Below are 19724 nucleotides of genomic sequence, written 5' to 3'. Positions count from 1 at the left end.
ATAAATTTATGATATTGTAAACTTATAAATGTATACATGTTATATATCTGTAAGTGTGTTGTACAGATATATATATATATATATTTATTCAATATTATTAAATATGAACTACGTATTTTACTCAACTAAAAGGAATTTGCTTTATATGTTAGTTTAAAACAAAAAATACTTTTATTATCCCTATTAATGAATAATTTTATTATATTTTATTTGTAATTATTATTGGTGTATGATTCTATCAATTATTACAATTCCAATTTGTATTATCCTTTGTTTTTTAATAATTATATTTTTCATCATCATTTTATATATATATATGTATATATAATTTTATGATAAAACTAAATTGTGATTAATATTTACATTATAATTAATAATATTTCAAGTAATTAATAATAAACAATATACAAATTGGATTGTTTATTGATTTTTTTAAATTAATGAAAGAAATGACAAAGACTACTATGAATACAGATACATATGTGTGCATATGTATATATTACATTGCATTACACGTTTTATCTGTGTACAATATTAGAGCTAAGTATATTTTTTAAAAACAATCATTCCAATAAATCAATAAAAATGGCTTTTACTTTGTGGTCACTTTACGAAGCTACTTTATTATGTTTAAATGCTATTTGTGTATTAAACGAAGAAAGATTTCTCGTTAAAAGTGAGTAAACTTTGTCATATTCTATTTTATAGGTTAGGCTAGGTTAGTTTTGTTATGACACCATAAATGTCATTATAGTTAAATTTTAAGTATATATATGTTGTAGCAAGAGTACAAAAATAATAATTATTAAATATATACGAGTAAATATATAAGTTTAATAGATTATATATATATATTCTAACCTATTTCATTATTACATACAATTTGCAAATATACACATATTATATCGGTATTTGTTATTATAGTTGGATGGGCATCATGGCAAAATATACAAGGATTTGGTGAACCACCTACAGCTAAATCACAGATGTTAAATCTTATTAAATCTGTAAGAACAGTTGCAAAAGGTACACTTTTATTATTTTATACAGAATATCGGATAATTATTTGAATAATAATTAATATACATGTGTACATTTGTTTTATTTTCTTTTCAGTTCCATTAATAGGTCTAAATATTTTAACAATAATTGTGAAAATGGTTCTCGGTTGAAAAAAAAAAGTTATTTATATATATATATATATATATATATATATATATATTTTAACTATAATGTCAAATGAAAAATTAATTACCATAATTGTTGGTATAATTTAATGAAGTATTTTTTTTTCTTTTTAAATCTTTTTTTACACTAATATAAAATTTTGTACATTATAATCATAATGGACAGAAACATTGTAATGTATTAAAATAATTTCGAGGAAATAGACAAAAAGAAAAGAAATGTCAACTATAATGAAAGATCAGATTGTATAAATTTTGTCAGTATAAATCAAGCTAAATATATTTCAAAATTTTATAACATATTCTACTATCAAATAAACAACAAATGTCCATTCATACTTCATATAATTAAATTAATACCAAGTTAAATATATTCCAAAATTTTACAACATATTCTACTATCAAATAAACAACAAATGTCCCCATTCATATTTCATATAATTAAATTATACTTCTGTATTCTGTATATACCATAAAGTACAAGATAAATTAGATCAGTCAGATATTTCTCAGTGTACCGTGGGAGAATCTTTGAAACTGGACGATAGCCGGATACGTGAGACCTCCTTTCACTTTTTTAAGTATGTCGATTAATGTATATATGTAAAGTAAAGCATATCAATATTTCGTAAAACTTTAAAATTGTATCTTTCAAATATTCCACACACACACAATAAAGATATGTTGCTATAGTTATTATATTTAAATAAAATAAACATGTTAATAATGATTGAGTTATATATATAATATTATTATTAGGTCGAGTCATAAATAACTTCCGTTTTTTATGAGACTAAAAATGGCGTTTCTGCGACTGATAAGTGCAAGACACCTTTTTTTGCACTCTTCGCAATTGTTCAACGTATCTATTAGATTTTGCTCTAATATTATCTTTAAAAGGTTCATCAAAGTCGGAAATACGTCCTGCACTTGGTTCATCTTTTAAGATCGTATCACCAGAACGGAATTTTACGAACCAATTTCTGACTGTTCTATCAGTTATCAGTCCTGCACTGTATACGCTGTATATTTTTTCAGTTGCCACTTTAGTGCTATTGCCTTGTTTCAATTTCTAAAGCATTACATGTCGAATATGCACTTTTTACTATCCATTTCAGTGGTTAAGAAAAAACGGTTAAATGTAACATTGACTGTATAAAGAAAGTTAACAGAAGATTAACTGAATCCTCATCTATACAGTGATATCGAAAATCCGTTTGTTTCGGTGACTTATAGTAAGTAAATACGAAAAATAGATTCTACATAGCCGCATCGAAAGTTACTTATGACTCGACCTAATTTTAATATATATATAAATTACGTGTCACGTTGTTTGTTCGCAATGGACTCCTAAACTACTGAATCGATTTTAATCAAATTTTGCACACTGTGTGCAGTTTCATCCAATTTGAAAGATAGGATAGTTTATATTTCAATTTATAATCAAATTATTTGTTTATTAACAAAGAGTCATGATTATCTCTGTTAGTTCGATAAGATTCTAACAGACAGCGGTATAAGGTAATTCGTTCGCATCGAAAGTTACTTATGACTCGACCTAATATTAATATAGTTCAAAAATGGTCATTTTTAGGTAAAGGGTGGTTTAAGGGGAAAATTTGAGGTGAGGAGTGGTCCATAAAAGTGTAGGGGAATGTAGGTCAGAGAAGGGTTGAGAATGGTAAGAAATGGTTGAAGAGTTAGTAAAGGTTTGGGGGAAGAATTTTGATAGAGGTCAACATGCCAGTTGTAAGATGAATCTCGAAAAGGAAGGTTTGTTAATATTAATGTAAAATAATATTGTAATGTTTATATTAATTAATTAAATTATATTCTCAAAAACAAAAACGCTAATTATTAAATATAATATATTATTAGAATGTAGTTAATAATAAATTATTCCGTTCCTACAAAACATTTTAGTTCAAAGTATTCACCACTCGAATGGTTAATTAAATAAATCAAAAAGTACTGTAAAAATATTGAAATTAGCCCATCGATGTGATAAAGTTTTTACAGTGTCTGCATTATCTTTCTTTTTTTTGTTGTTGTTGTTGTTTATTCATTCAATATAACAAATTATATTAATACTTTCCAAAAGGAAAAAAAAAGAAAAACAATGTAGTAATCGTAACGGTGTACGTATTTTTAAGGGACACTCTCACTGTATATACGTAACAGGATAAATATATACGTATTTCTTGTTTAGAGCAGATATTTAAAAAAGATTTCTTAGCTAGGTAGTGTTGAGTCTGTGAAAAGGCAGGAAGAGCTTTCACTCTTTAGTAAGAAGGTTAAAAATAGAGAAAGAGAGTGAGAGAGAGAGAGAGAGAGAGTGAGATGCGCATTAGAAATAAGGAAAATATATACAACATATCGTTTTCTCTTTTTCTTTGTCCTTTCAATAAGCATTTATTAATTGACCTATAATATAAACTTCCAATTAAAGGATAAAACTAAACCGTCTTATACGTTAACAACGTTTAATTTCAATTGTGTGTAAATCCATTGTATCCTGCGTGTGTCTGGAGAGTATAACAAAAAAGAAAAAAACAAAAAAAAAAACCCAATGACGTAATTTGATCTAAGGAGTGATGAAATGACTATGGTCATTACGTTAGATAGCATCGTTGAGCTGGTTCTACCTGGACTACCTCATCAAAAAGTGTTTCTTATTTCTTCGATGGTCCGATCCTTTTTGCTCGTGGCAAAAGTTGTCGGCAAAGTAGCACATTACAAATAAGGAAGAAAGCGAATATAACACGGACGTCCTTCTCCTTCTCTTTTTCATCCTCCTCCTCCTCCTCCTTCTCCTTCTCCTCTTCCTCCTCCTTCTGTTTCACCTTCCCTTGGTTCTCTATAATTCTGCATTATTAGCCGCAGGATATATTCGTTCGAGAACTCATCCACTTTCCAATCCCAACGAGCTTCATCGCGCAAGAATTTACGTCATGATGAGAGAAAGAGAAAGAGAAAGAGAGAGAGAGAGAGAGAGAGAGAGAGAGAGAGATGAGATGAGACTCTTATTCGTATACGAACGTTTCTGAAGTGAAAGGAGAAAGGCCGGGTTACATTGTATAAAAAAAAAAAAAAAAAAAAAAAAAAAACAAGCCAAAGAGGTTCATAAATCGAAGAGAAACATGCGTAAACGCATCCGATGCTATCGAAGATTGCAAACTAGGAATAAACGTTCCTTGCGATGTTGTTGATTTTAAATTAAGGAGAGAGAGAGAGAGAGAGAGAAGAAACCTGTCTCTTGGTTGCTTCTCAAATGTGAATGTGGTGAACGGATGAGATATAGGGGAGAGAGAGGGGGGTGGTTTATATTCGTTAGTTTTACGTAACAACAGAGAGAGAGAGAGAGAGAGAATAAATAATTCTTTTTTAACGGTGGCGACGTTTTTTTATTTTTTTCTATAAAAAAGCCTTTATACAAGTACAAAAATGCGTGGTTAAAGAATAGCATTTAAAAACGTAGAAAAATAGTGTGTATTCGTGGCTTCGTGTGATACGAGTTGCTCGATAAAAGGACCGTGTCGCACGTCAAATGATCTTTCCTGTATTTCGGTATTTCGTTTTTTTTTCTTTTTTTCTTTCTTTCTTTATATAATCCAATTAACGAGATTTTCATTTTTGTTGTTGTTGTTGTTGTTGTTAAGATAATACAATAATGATCAGGGAGATCCTATTCGAGATCTCATAATCTCGGTGGTCCCTTTCATTTGTTGTTTTTATCTTATTACATTATTTTCTTTTTTTGAATAACGAAATATCCGAAAGAGGGTTCGTCATTGAGTTGCGTCACGGACACTTCGATTTTTTAAGGAGTAAATATAAAAAAAAAAAAATTGTATTTACAGGGCGCAATTTGTGCGCCAATCACGTCTTCGGTTTCGGCTAATTCTGGCCCTTTACTCTTACTTCTTCTGTTCACTTTATGATTATATACCAAGGACTCTTTTTACAGTCAAGTCCTTAGATATATCCAATGCACACACGACGATGATGTGCGTTTTTCATTCGTTTTATTATATTTTGTTACTGGTCTTCTCCTCACCCGTTGTTTCATTTTTTTTTTTTTTTTTTCGTTTAAATACGACAACAAATGTATGGTGTTTTGGTGTGGCGAATCGTAACACCTCATCTGGTGTTGAGTCTCTCGTTAAGTTAGTTAAGTGTTGTTGTTGTTGTTGTTGATTTTTTGTTTTCTTTCTTTTCCTAAATTAATTATAGTTCTTTCATTTTTCTTTAAATTCTTGTTATTGACTCATTTTAAAGCTGCGACATCTACGATCTTCGACGAGATAAAATCGTAGATAATCTTTTGATTTTGTCGATTTGCTTCTAACTACTATTATCTATCGTATTCTCGTAGTTCTATTTCGTATTGACGACGTATACATATATGTATATATGTATATATATATATGTACGATTTTCATTTAGATTTTTACCTAAATCAAAAATAATGCGCGCGCGTTATTATTACGTAATATTCGCGAAGATATTTGAGTTGTTCTATGACGACGACGATAAGATCCCTGATCTTCTTATGACGATTACTTCTTTAATATAATTAATGACGACCGAGCGCTTTCCCATCGTACGACAATCTTCCGAGCGTTTCAAAATGAAGGAAGGAAGGATTCTTCCTTGATCAACGATGTTGCGAGATTCCTTGATTCCCATTCTCGAATTTGTCTTGAACCTCTTTTGAATGTCATTATCATTGAATGGTGTATTATTTGAAAGATGTTGATGGACGACGTTACGTTTGTTCTTAAATTATTGGCTCGAAAGATAGTCGTCTTTGTTATCCTGCTCTCTCTCTCTCTCTCTCTCCCTTCCTTGTTTTTTATTGGCGACGACCGCTTTAGAAGGGTGCACCGTAGCTACCGCTTGGCCTGCTGGGTGCTCCATAACTTACACTAGGACCACTTGGATATCCACCAGCGCCTTGGGTAACTTGATTGAATTGGGCTACTTGGATGGCTTGCCTGATACCTTCGAGATCAATGCCTACGACGCGGGTTTGGTAACTGGGTACACCATAGCTTGAACTAGGTACTCCATATTGCGGTGATGGAGCACCATAACTCGAGCTTGGTGCATATCCTCCACCACCGAATCCTCCAGTCTGTTGTGCTTGCAATTCCTCTTTGAGAAGAATCTGACGGATTTGTTCGAGAAGAGCCCCATCAACAGATGCACCCTCGCTAGTTTGATAACCAGTGGATACCTGAGTGTATCCACCTCCTCCTCCTAAAGAATAACCTCCTCCACCACCACCCCCGCCTGGTCTACTGTAACTGTAGCCGGAAGAGACTGGTGGTTCAGCCAGGGCGAACCCTGCCAAACCAATAACCATACACTGAAACAAATGAAAAACAAAAATAAACTAAAACAACAATCTTAAAAAGGACAATATTTTACGAACGATTTCTCAATAATCTACGTTCTAATTTATGCTGTGCACAACTATCTTTGATTAAATTTGATACTAGAGTCACGTAATATTGCAAACGATTGCGTTGAACAGATCGATAGGCCAATGTAAACGACCATCTTGTAATTTATGTCGAAACAACTTTCAAGAAACGTTGGAATACCGATGCAATTCTCCCAAGAAGGTAATCTCGTTTAAGAACTTTTTTGTTTTTTCGATTTTCCTTTTTTTGGATGGTAAAATCAATTTTACAAAAGATAAATAGTTAAATTGGATAGAAATTCGATAAATAGAAAGAATTAATTGTAAATATCCTTTCACTTTTAACAAAAATACATACACCAAATCTCGCGAATATTTTGATTAGTATTAGTATCTTTGACACATTCTATATCTCATTTTAATTTCACCCCTCTCCCTTAACCCTTCAATATTTTATTCCTTAATGTCAAAAATGAATCTGCTTACCGCGATCAAGGGATTCATGCCGGCTTCTACGATGCCGCTTGGTTCTGTGACTCCGTGGATGGTAGAACAGGGTCCTTTATACTCCCAGGAGAAGCAGGGGGATATGTAAGGCCCCCACGAAGAAGAGACGGGGCCTCTCGGGTGAGAGTAATTCAACGGTGAGACGATTCTCTGGTCATCCTCTTTCTCTCCTCCTCCTCCTCCTCCTCCTCATACCGATACTCTGTCTCACTTTTATACACACACACACACACATATATATATATATATATGTAAACTTTGTATTACAGTAGTTTGTTAGTAGAAGATTGATCCTAGAATCTCCATCTAGAGGTATACTTAAACGAGATTTGGTAGATGGTTGGAATATTGTGAAATTTAGTCTGTCTTCATCGTGTATAGTTAAGTACTAGTTACAAGTTGCGTCCTAGACCTAGACTCAGTAGACCCAATACTCTATTAGAATATTTGTGAAACATTTACCTAAATCTATCATTTTAATCTACATTCAGTTTAAATGTTAATCGTCAAACGATATTATTGGATTGTCCAGAAAGTAATTTCGTTTCTTTTTTGAAAATCAAGACAATTATTGCTTTGAAATTGAACCTAGGCCTTTCAGGTGGGCATAAACAGTTGATTTTGTTCAATTTAAACTTTCAACAATTTCAAGTGTTGTTATTTGTCGGATTTGTATCAACTAATGTCAAAATTGTTTCAGGAAAAAAATCAAATTAATTTAATTAAGATTTATATTAAATAATAATTATAAATGAAATGTTCTTTTTTTTCTTTTTTTCGGGTAAAAACCATCATCCCAACCTATGGGTTGTTTACGCAACAAATCTCACGTTATTTGCCGAGAGTCTTCAATGATTTCGAAAGAATTTGATACTGCAATAATGCCTTATGTAAAAACGTTTTGTGAATACCTATTACAAGTGGACAAAGTGGACATGGTAAAACTGTATTTTTTTTTCCTTTATTTTTTTTTTTTTTTTTTTTTTTTAAGAATCCTTGCACATACGACACATACGACATATGTTTTAACCTGTCTAGAATTCGTGTATGATTTTTGAGATATTGGATTGAATGCAAACAACGTCATTGCGACTAAAAACGAAACGAAATGTAATGATGATGATGATGATGATGATTCAACTATTTGTTATTTAAACAAAAACAAAAAATTATTATTACGAGTACGTGTGAGTGTGTTTTTTATTTATAATTAATTATAAATAATATAATTAAGTTATTATTAATTAATTAATTTTGTAGAATTAATTATAATTAATTATAATATTTTTTCTTATATTTTATAATTTGTTTCATATATAAAAAAAAAAACAATCATTTGATATCATATTAATAAAATATGATTAGATTAATCGTATCAATGATGATGATGATGATGATGATGATGATGATGATAATTCAATTAAACGAAGAACAAGAACATTCAATCTTACACGAGAAATTAATTTATTCAAACAAATGAACCTTTGACCCAATTCTCGTAACACTTTTGACTACTCATAGTTCGTTGTTGTTGTTGTTTTATTTGCTTTTAAAAATTTTTTTTTTTCGGTTTGTTTTAAATTTTGTTTTCTCTCTTTCCCTCCCTCTCCCCTCCTCCTCCTCCTTCACTTCCTCCTCTTCCTCCTCCTCCACTCGTCTTTCACATTCCGTATTCTTTTCCCTCATTTTATTTTTATCTATCTCTTTTTATTCCTCATAATCTACCGTGGCCCAATTTTGTATACTCAAATCGCACACTTTTATCCTTAGTTCATAAGTATTACATATGTATGTATGTATGTATATATGTAAGTGGTTTAAATGTGTGTGACCTCGAAAGGACTCACGAAATTTTATACGATCGCTTTCACGTGTCGACGACGTCCTATAAAAAAGATAAGTAAAAAAAAAAAAAAAACAAAATAAAAAAAATAATAAAAGTAGCGGTTGCAAACGAACGTTTAATAATTTGCAATTTCTTTTAAATTTTTTTTAATTTTATTTTATTTTATTTGTTTTGTTTTGGACTTTTTAGATACGTTCCTTTCTTTTTATTAAATCATGATCCTTTCTTTTACAAAAAAATAAAGAAGACAAATGTTTGACTATATATATATATATATATATATAAACGTCAGGAAATTTGGATTTCTATCTTCAGTGACAAGCACTTTAACGAAGCAAATGCCTCGGGAAACTCCGAACTGCCTTCAAGCTATCCAAGAAGGTGCCATGTGTGTTTGTATCTGAGTTTCTCGAATACTGACGCGTTACGGGGTTGCGGAAAGAAGGTCGGGGGAAGGAAGGGGATTCATGCGCTCGAGGCTTCACTTTCGCTCGACCATAAGCTTCTTCTTGTGCTCGTATCATCTTCTTCTTCTTCCTCCTCTCTCTCTCTCTCTCTCTTTCTCTTTCTTTTTCGTTTTCTCTTTCTATCTGTCTATCTTTATCTTTTCTTTGGTAGTCGTAGGTTTTTCTTTGATCCTGCGAAATCTTTCCTACCGGATGTAGGATGTAATAATGCGTGAGAAGTATCTCGTATATATATACCTTTTACCTTTTTTTTTTTTTTATTAGAACATATATATATATATATATTTTGTAGGAAATTTTTAAAAATGTTTTATATATTAATTTTTATCTATATATATATATTATTTCAATCCAATAGAATGTAATTTAATTATTAAATGTAAATTATTTAATATTATTATTTAATAATTATATATATAATTTTATTTATAATTATTATAATAATTATAAATTATTAATTATTAATTATAAATATATATAAAATATTAATTATATATATATATTATTATATAATATTAATATATAAATTTTTTTTTATATATAAATAAATTATATATAATTTATTTCTATATAATATATAATTATATTATTATATATAATTAATATATTATTATATATATAATATATATAATATAATATATATTATATTATATAATTAAATATATAATATATATAATAATAATATAATTTTATATTCGGTTGTCCGAAAATTTTGTTTTTCTTTAATAAAAATGAAGACATTTTCTCACGTGTTGTCATTTGCAAGGGTGGAATCAATGCCATTATTGTGTCAATAAAAAATGAAATTTCTTTCCAAACAACCCAATATTAATTTTATTATTTTATATATCTATATCTATATATTTAATAAAATTTCCTTAGAAATATATTTATTCAAGATATCATTTGGATGATTAAAATTCTTGTATTTAAATTAATGTTCATAATAAGTTTGGTTGTTTAAAAATGATACATAATTGAATTAATTAAATTAATAAATAAGTTTGTCTCTATTAGTATTGGAATATATACATATATATATATATATTTTTGATAAAATAAAAATGATGATGAGAAATATCTAATACGTTAAGAACCAAACGTTAAACTCAACAGAGTGAAAGGTGAAAGGGAAGATACACAAGGTGATGCGTTATGAATCGAACATTTCTGTCAGAGTATTACAAATTGTTGTTTTTTTTTCTTTTTTTTTTATATATAATATATATATATATATAATTGTAGATTATTAATTAATAAGAAAGTATTTTGTATCAATTAAGAACTATTTAACTGTGTGTATCATTGGTCAATGTTTGAGGAAAAACTTTAATTACCAATGTTGAGACTCGTATTTACGATTTCTAGTAAAAGATCTTTTTACAGTGGCATATAAGAGACGACACTAAAGATTTGTAAAAATTCTTTACAGTGTGTATATGCCATTTATAATACAATGTCTCGTCTATCGTATTAACATACTAATGTGAATTTACACGAACAAGATAAATATTTACGATTAGATAAATTCGACATTTTTATTTAACATACATTATTATCTACAAATTCTACATTACTCTGTCTAATGCAATAAAATTATCGTAATTATTATTTTTTTTTTTTTTTTTTTTTTTTTTAATAATTCAATAAATACAATCTAATTTTTTTTTTATGAGTATGTATTTATCGTATATACGTATATATATCATTTTCACGATCACAATGTCGAATATTATAAGAAATTTCTAAAGATGAACAAAACACGTGAATGTGAACAAAAAAAAAAAAAAAAACAAAATGGATTATTCAAGAAATTCCTTTTTACGATTAAGCAATCGTTTAACAACCTCTGCATGTCGCAGAATAACTCGCATTAGAAACCGGCTATTAGACAGAAGATCGCACGTAGTAGTTTCTCTATGTTAGTTTTAAATGAGAAATAACAATGATACGAATAAAACATAAACTATACATATACACACACACACACACACACACACACACACATATATATATATATATATATAGTGATTTAAATTGTGATATAAATTGTGATTTATAATGATGATCGATTAAAATAAACTTTTATGATTAATATAAGGAAGATAGTTACGTTAACGTAATGAAAAGTTAAGAAAATGGTAACGTTACGATATTTAAGTTGCATGGTGGGGGAGGGGTAGGAAGAGGGTTCGGGAGGGGGGTGAACAACATTATTCCATACCATTCCATTCCCCACCTCCTAATAATCTCGGCACCGTTTCAAATCTCCTCAACACTTTCTTTTCCGTTTCAAAACTCATTCGGTTGCTCGCACGTTGGCTAGCATATCGTATCGATGCGATGCTTCGTACTTCCTTCGTGCGAACGATATTTTATTACATTTCTTACGTATCTATATATATATATATATATATATATATATATATATATATATATATATATATATATATATTGATACAGTGTATAATAGAAGAGTGGTTTACTATGTTCAAGAAAATTACACAATCACATCGACAATTTGAGTTTTATTAAATAGGCCTATTGGAAATGATATTTCAATTGACAAAGTATCTTTTTATTTTTTTATATTAATTTCTATATATTAATCGATTATATTAATTTTGCATTAAAAAAAACAAAAATTACATTTAAATAAAACCGATCTTAGGTTTATCGAAGCTTTCATTTTTTTTTTTTTTTTTTAATTATTTTTTTCTTTTTTTTTCAATTAACCAGTTAACCTGTGGCACCTTCGTTTGAGTATTGACAGAATGGAGCAATGATGGAGTTACTACTCGTCAATAGACAAAATCGTCCGCCCCCCCTCCCTCCCTCCCCCCTCTCTACTTATCGACGACGAGTATACACGTCAATAGACAAAATCGTCCCCACTTATACATGACAAGTATACACGTCAATAGACAAAATCGGCCTTCCCCCTCCCCAATTTATCGACGACGAGTATACACGGCGCGTGATTTTTGCTTGTTCAAACTTGGACCAAGGTGGACCACCGGTGGTACGCGCCGCCCGATGGGACAGTCTAGCGCGAGCCACCGGTGGTACACGCCGCCCGATGGGACAGTCTAGCGCGGGCCACCGGTGGTACGCACCTATGTGAACGTGTTAACAATAAGTGAAATCTATAATAATAGAAAAATTAATCGATTAAATGATTACAATGATGTTACCTACTTTCTTTTTTAATCGATGCTAGACAATAATCATTTATATTTGATTTCTTTAGATTAGTTAGTTAGTTATTTAGTTAGTTAGTTGTATTGTTAGGTTAGTTACTACTATGTAGTTCGTAGTTCGATTAAGAAACTTTCGTGAGAATATTCTTTCTCTCTGTTTAACGGAAGAGAGGTATCTTCCTTTATGGTAAACGAGCTTTGATCGTCACGAGAGCAACAGTGACCGAGATCTACCTGTTACCTTCACGTTTCTCATCAGTTCACTTTCTTCGAGAGGATGCGGAGATGCGACCTTTCCGGAGGTCACTGATATTACTATACGTTCGAATTTCACCTAACATTATCATCTTTCCGGAATATCAGCCGCCACCATTACCTTTTATTGCTTCCTTCTTCCTCTGACTAAGTAAAAGCTCGCATACCAATGTGTTAGTAGATTAGGCTAATCGGTATATTATAAAAGATGATTCTATATTAATATTATATTATATTTATTTATTATGTATATATAGAATAGGATTTAAAAGCCATTTTTTAATATTTTTCAAATTTATAATATTTTTTAAATAATTTGGTAATATATAAATAATATGTAATAATAAAATAATTTCTTTAAAGAATTAAATAATTTTTTATTAATATTATTATTATTATTATTATTATTATTATTATTATTATTATTATTATTATTATTAAGTATTTTTACTCGTTTCTTTTTCAGCTGGCAAAAGGTGAAAGTTCTAAAGTTTTTTTAAGATCTCGATAAATGCTTACATTTTTATTTGGACATTTTGTACGTAACTTGTTCATTATTTTTTTCTTTTTTTTTGTTTTTTTTTTTGTATAGATTATCATTTTGAAAGAATACTTTTGAAATGTATTTTTTTTTTTTGAATTATAAATGAAAAAAAAAAACATAAGATCTACAATTTGTTAAATCAATGTATTACAGGTAACATTGAATTTTCAACATTTTTTTTTTTTTTTTTTAATTTTTTACACTTAATTTTATTAGATTTTTAATATAGATTCATATAAAACATATTTTACATAGATCTCTATCAATTTTCAACAAATGATGTGTCGTTAAATCTAATTAGAATATTAGACCTTTATTTGTCATTTATCTCTCGAATAAATGACTGTAATAAAAAAACTAATGCTTAATTCATTATACCAATCGTGTATTTCTAATAAATAATCAATCGATACTAATGTAAGGTAATTTATATATATATATATATATATATATGGTATCAATTTACATTAGTGAATGAGAATCATCGTTTTTATTTAATGATTCTAGAAAAGGGGGTGATGACCTGGGTCGCTCTCACGCGTTTGTCTCTCAACTGTTCACTTCCGGTAGTGAAAGGCGTCTGTGTTTGCAACTCTGTTGTATATAATATATACCTACGAACTACCAAACATACATCTCCTCTTCGTACAACTAACAGAGAATGTTTGTTTCGAAAGATGATAGTGTTTTCTATGTTTTTTAACCTAATTACAGATTTTAATGAGAATACTTTTTGCGTGTGAGTGTATGTGTGTGTGTGTGTGTGTTTTTTTTTCTCTCCTAGTAACAATATTAAGTTCTATTTTTCTTTTCTTATATCAATTTATATCATTCATCAAATGTTGTTTAATATTTATCTTCTATATTAATCTCTGACCTATTTTATAATATCTGTATAAATTAGTAGATAAAACAAAACATATCGGATAATTCGTGCATTACAAATTTCTTCTTTCCATATATATTTTATTCATTTACAAAGTGTACAATGATGTGAGTTTATATCATTTGGAGTGTGTTTAAAGAAAGAAGAAGAAAAGAACTAACATAAATGAAATCAGAAAGAAAAAAACAAGTTTATATTCTCGTCACGGTCGACTTTGTAATTCTAATACTTTAGAAATTTCTAAACCATCTTAATTTCTTGCCAACTCGTCTACGACGTGTTTTAAAACGTTGCCACAATTTACGATTTACGTAATTATTGTACCAAATTCAATAGATTAACATTCACATTATTTCAAGAAAATGATTTATATAGGAGCATTCTAGGACAAGTCGATCACATTTGACGTGATTCAAGCAAATTAAAATCATATCGTTTTGAGATGTCTGTCACACACATCAATATTATAACTAAGTTTCGAGAAAATGAGACGAATGCAGAATATCAGGTGTAGAATTATTGTAAGATTTATTTGTTATAATATTATTATTATTAATTATTTTTTACGTTTTATTGACATATAATAAATAATATAATACCCAGTAAGAGCAAGTTCTCAATTTGAAGAAATGAGACGAGTTGCTTATAGTAACTAAAAAATGTATGGTAACTAAACAAATCTGAGCGTGCACGAAATGCACGAAAACGTTCCGTTGAACTCTGGAATCTTCCTTATCGTGTTTCACTGCTTAATTTCACACTTTTTTCTTTAGTTTCACTTTTACGAGGCTCTTTTACAAGGCTCGCTTACGAGGCTCGTTTACGAGGCTCTTTTGCGAGGGTCGTTTACGAGGCTCGTCTACGAGACACTTTTACGAGGCTCTTTTACGAAGCTCGTTTACGAGATTCTTTTACGAGGCTCGATTAATGATGAATAATGAATGATGAATGATGAATGATGAATGATGAATGATGAATGATGAATTCTTAACATGAAATGCTTAACGCGAAACGTTTAACGTGTATACTATTAATTCAACTAGTAGTACTAGTATACTATGTAGTGCTAGTAGTACTTGTTACTATAAGTATTACTAACTTGGTATAGTAAGTAGTAGTATAGTATAACGTATAGGATAAGTACTAGTATACTAGTACTAAGTAGTAATAAGGCGTATACTACTAATTCAACTAGTAGTACTAGTATACTATGTAGAGCTAGTAGTACTTGTTACTATAAGTATTACTAACTTGGTATAGTAAGTAGTAGTATAGTATAACGTATAGGATAAGTACTAGTATACTAGTACTAAGTAGTAATAAGGCGTATACTACTAATTCAACTAGTAGTACTAGTATACTATGTAGTGCTAGTAGTACTTGTTACTATAAGTATTACTAACTTGGTATAATAAGTAGTAGTATAGTATAACGTATAGGATAAGTACTAGTATACTAGTACTAAGTAGAATTAGTACTTATTATACTTTGTATAGAAATTATATTTCTAATATATAAACTATAGTTTCTTAGGAAGGTAAGCTTTTCTTTGACGTATAAATAATGTTTTATTATATTATTAATTAGGTACGATTACATGTTTTATTTCTCATTTTAAATTATCTCATTTTACCTTCATTATAGCTTTTTGCTTAGTCTAGATGACTGTATTTTTTATATATTGGTTTAACAATATAAAAAATTTGCAAAATAAAGAAAAAAGTGTGAAATTAAGCAGTAAAATACAATAAGGAAGATTCCAGAGTTCAACGGTACGTTTTCGTGCATTTCGTGCACGCTGAAATTTGTTTAGTTACTATAAGCAACTCGTCTCATTTCTTTAAATTGAGAACTTGCTCTTACTGGGTATTATATTATTTATTATATGTCAATAAAACGTAAAAAATAATTAATAATAATAATATTATAACAAATAAATCTTACAATAATTCTACACCTGATATTCTGCATTCGTCTCATTTTCTCGAAACTTAGTTATAATATTGATGTGTGTGACAGACATCTCAAAACGATATGATTTTAATTTACTTGAATCACGTCAAATGTGATCGACTTGTCCTGGAATGCTCCTATATAAATCATTTTCTTGAAATAATGTGAATGTTAATCTATTGAATTTGGTACAATAATTACGTAAATCGTGAATTGTGGCAACGTTTTAAGACACGTCGTAGACGAGTTGGCAAGAAATTAAGATGGTTTAGAAATTTCTTAAGTATTAGAATTACAAACTCGACTGTGACGAGAATATAAACTTCTTATTTTCTTTCTGATTTCATTTATGTTAGTTCCTTTCTTCTTCTTTCTTTAAACACACTCCAAATGATATAAACTCACATTATCGTACACTTTGTAAATGAATGAAATATATAGAAACAATTTTACAATGCATAAATTGTCTAATGTTATATATATATATATATATATATATATATATACTCACGTACGTAGAGAACTATGAACGATGGTAATACGTTTTATGATTGTGTTACATAACGTGTTTATAAGCGATATGTAAAGTTTGTAAATGACGAAGCAAAAAAAGAAGAAAAAACAAAAATGGGGAACGTGCCAGAATTTCGATTTAAATAGACTGTTATCCAAACTTCTCTCATTCGTATCGTAGTTTAAAAAAAAAAGAAAAAAGAAGAGGAAAAAGGATGAAATAGATGAAAATATTCGTTGAAATTCTCTCTTAAGTTTCCTTCTGATTTTTTTTTTTTCTAGAATCCACTTGTTACATCATTTTTGTTTGTTTTTATTTAGAAAATTTTCCCTTAATCGATTATAATTCATTTCTTATGATCAATATTAACGAGTATTATCGATAATTGCATAAAATACGTGCAGAATACGTATATTGACATTTTCTTTTGATAATACTAAGTGCGATCAATCATAATGTACATACCAACACAGAGTTAGTATATTTTATTCATTCTTATCTTCAACTATTGGCAGGAAACTGGAAAATAATGGAATTACCAACGAGATGTTAAATCATTTATTAGAAATAAAATTATTTCTCGATTATATTAAATCATTTATATAAGAAATATTCATTAATAAACAAACAAAGACAAAGATTTACAAATGTTAATATTAAATCGTAAAACTTAATCGAAATAATATTGAAATTATTATCTAACAAATTAAGTTATTACACATCATTGTAGAATAAATCCAATGACAAACATCGTACTTTCAGATAAAAAGAAAAAAAAAAACAAACAAAAGAACAATCTTCCAAGAATAATTATTGTGAAATGTAAAGAGAAAAGATCGTTATCATTTTGTAAAAAGATAAGAGAACACGATTGCCACTTTATATTTGAAATATTACATTGAGGAAAATTTTTATATAATACAATAGATACAACTGTTTACGTATAATTGCAATATTGTTGAAAATAATATCATTTTGAAAAAAAAAACATCTTTCTTTATAAAACTAATTCATATTTTTCATCTCTCTCTCTCTCTCTCTTTCTAACATATATAATACATTTAATTATGTATAATATATATATACATATACAGTAATTAACAACAGTGTTGAAAAATTAGATAATCTTTCCTTTGATCTGATACGTTACATAAGAAAAAAAACAAACAAACAAACAAATCATAATTTACATGTTTTACGAAATGGATCGTCTTCTGTTACAATTTCTAATATTTGGTAATGGTTTGTTTTTGCATTTTTTCGTCCATTCGTTCCAAGCTTTAAATCCATCCATATTAGAAATGGTTTTAGCGCAAATTATGTCATCTTGTATGTCGTCATTGGCAAAATCCTCGCAACGTTTGTTACAAATACCACCAACGCGACCACGTGTACACCATTTTCCACTGCTTATTTGAAATATACCGTAATAATAATTGGATGCACCTTTTGGACCAGTGATAAGTTTAGTATCCATACCACTTTCGTATTTCATTAAACAAATCCAATTGCTTATGAATGTTCTTGAAATACCGCCACGTTGTAATTCACGCATGGCTTCGCATTCGTTTAAAATTTTAGCCGTTGTTGTTGAAGTTTCAAATGATAATAATAATAATAATAATAATAAGACGATTGTAATCGTCCTGATATTACTTCGCGATTTTTTTATCATTTTTGTATATTATTGTTGTTGTTGTTGTTGTTGTTAACAAAAATTTAGAGACGTTTTTCTCTAATTAATCTTTTATTTCTATTTTATTGAAAGACAACACACACCGCGACCGGTATTCAGACGTAAATGTTACCAGTTTGAATGTCACTACGACGTTTTACTACTAACAACGATAGAAGTTGACCTCGAGCTTGAGCGATAAGCTTTTTAATGTAATTACATAGAACGAATGATGATTGGTTGTCCGTTTCTCCTTACTTCTGACACTTCTTATCTCTGATTCTTTTTCTTGTTTTTTTTTCTTTTCTTTTTTTCTTTTTTTCTTTAATAGTTTAAACTTTATTTCCAAGTATTTCATACACGATGAGGAAAATTGACAAATCCTATACGAACTATTAATAGATGATATATATATATATATATATATATATTTAAATATAAATATGTATTAAAATTCTCGATCGAGGATTTACATATGTAATTAAATCGAGTTTTAACGGTTGGTAGAATTAATTTTACATTTTTAATGAGGTATTAACTGTTATGATAATCTTTCTCTTTCTATCTCACAAGATTGTTTATTAATATAACGAAATATTATTAATATTGTATAATAATATTGAATAGAAATAATTTAATATTAACCTTTGCTTATCACACTTGGTCCAAAGGACTCAGACGACCTTTTTTTTGCCAACTGCAAGTCATTTTTATCAATTGTTCATGTTTGGTCATTTTTTTAAACATATTTAAATTTAATTTAATGCTATAATATCTATATAGTCTTATTAAGTAAGTATTAAAGAAGTCTGAAAAAAAATGTTGAAGTAAATCTATGCAATAATTTTTTTTTATAACGATTTTTCTCACTCGGGTTCAAAGGACCCGGGGGGGTGTGGTAAGCGTGTTACTCCAGGAAGGGTGGTAAGCATTATTAGCGCATTATGATGGACATCCTCTTCGTCAGAGTTAGAGAGTCTTCTCGCGCTTCTACTCTGCGGTTCGGTATCTTCTTCATTATTGGTATGTTGATAACCATGGAATTTCCTCTTTTGGTGGTCTTAAGGCACGAGACGTTTCACGTTTAGTAGTTTTAAGATAAGACTGCATTTTATTTTATTTTACTAACTAAATTATTCCGCACAGAACGAACTTCAGAAGTAAACTGAACTGAACTGAACTGAATTAACGGCAACACTGGTTTTAACGTACTTTATAGTAACTATACAGTTGATATTTTCATAGAAATGAATAACAAAAGA

The 19724-nt window shown here is 29.0% G+C and overlaps 3 protein-coding genes across 3 annotated transcripts; 1 reads left to right on the top strand and 2 right to left on the bottom strand.

Moving 5' to 3' along the window:
• The first annotated feature begins 488 nt into the window (after positions 1–488).
• Positions 489–1917, top strand: LOC107066357 (immediate early response 3-interacting protein 1). The gene is made up of 3 exons (XM_015320901.2): positions 489–676; positions 925–1026; positions 1117–1917. Exons 1-3 carry the CDS (start codon positions 586–588, stop codon positions 1170–1172), a joined length of 249 nt encoding a protein of 82 aa, XP_015176387.1. The 5' UTR covers positions 489–585; the 3' UTR covers positions 1173–1917.
• Positions 1918–2068: 151 nt separating this feature from the next.
• On the bottom strand, positions 2069–8341 carry LOC107066473 (uncharacterized). The gene is made up of 2 exons (XM_015321124.2): positions 7102–8341; positions 2069–6558 (listed from the first exon to the last, which is right to left on the bottom strand). Exons 1-2 carry the CDS (start codon positions 7117–7119, stop codon positions 6061–6063), a joined length of 516 nt encoding a protein of 171 aa, XP_015176610.1. The 5' UTR covers positions 7120–8341; the 3' UTR covers positions 2069–6060.
• An 8989-nt stretch (positions 8342–17330) lies between these two features.
• Positions 17331–18781, bottom strand: LOC107066431 (lysozyme c-1). The gene has a single exon (XM_015321041.2). The coding sequence runs from the start codon at positions 18460–18462 to the stop codon at positions 17983–17985; it is 480 nt and encodes a 159-aa protein (XP_015176527.2). The 5' UTR covers positions 18463–18781; the 3' UTR covers positions 17331–17982.
• Between the last annotated feature and the right edge of the window lie 943 nt (positions 18782–19724).

Source organism: Polistes dominula, unplaced genomic scaffold (genome assembly GCF_049000335.1).
Source record: "Polistes dominula isolate Pdom_NZ unplaced genomic scaffold, Pdom_raw_medaka contig_29, whole genome shotgun sequence".
Taxonomy (NCBI): Eukaryota; Metazoa; Arthropoda; class Insecta; order Hymenoptera; family Vespidae; genus Polistes; species Polistes dominula.
The sequence above is the reverse complement of the archived record's forward strand: the minus strand, read 5'-3'. Positions and strand labels throughout refer to the sequence as shown.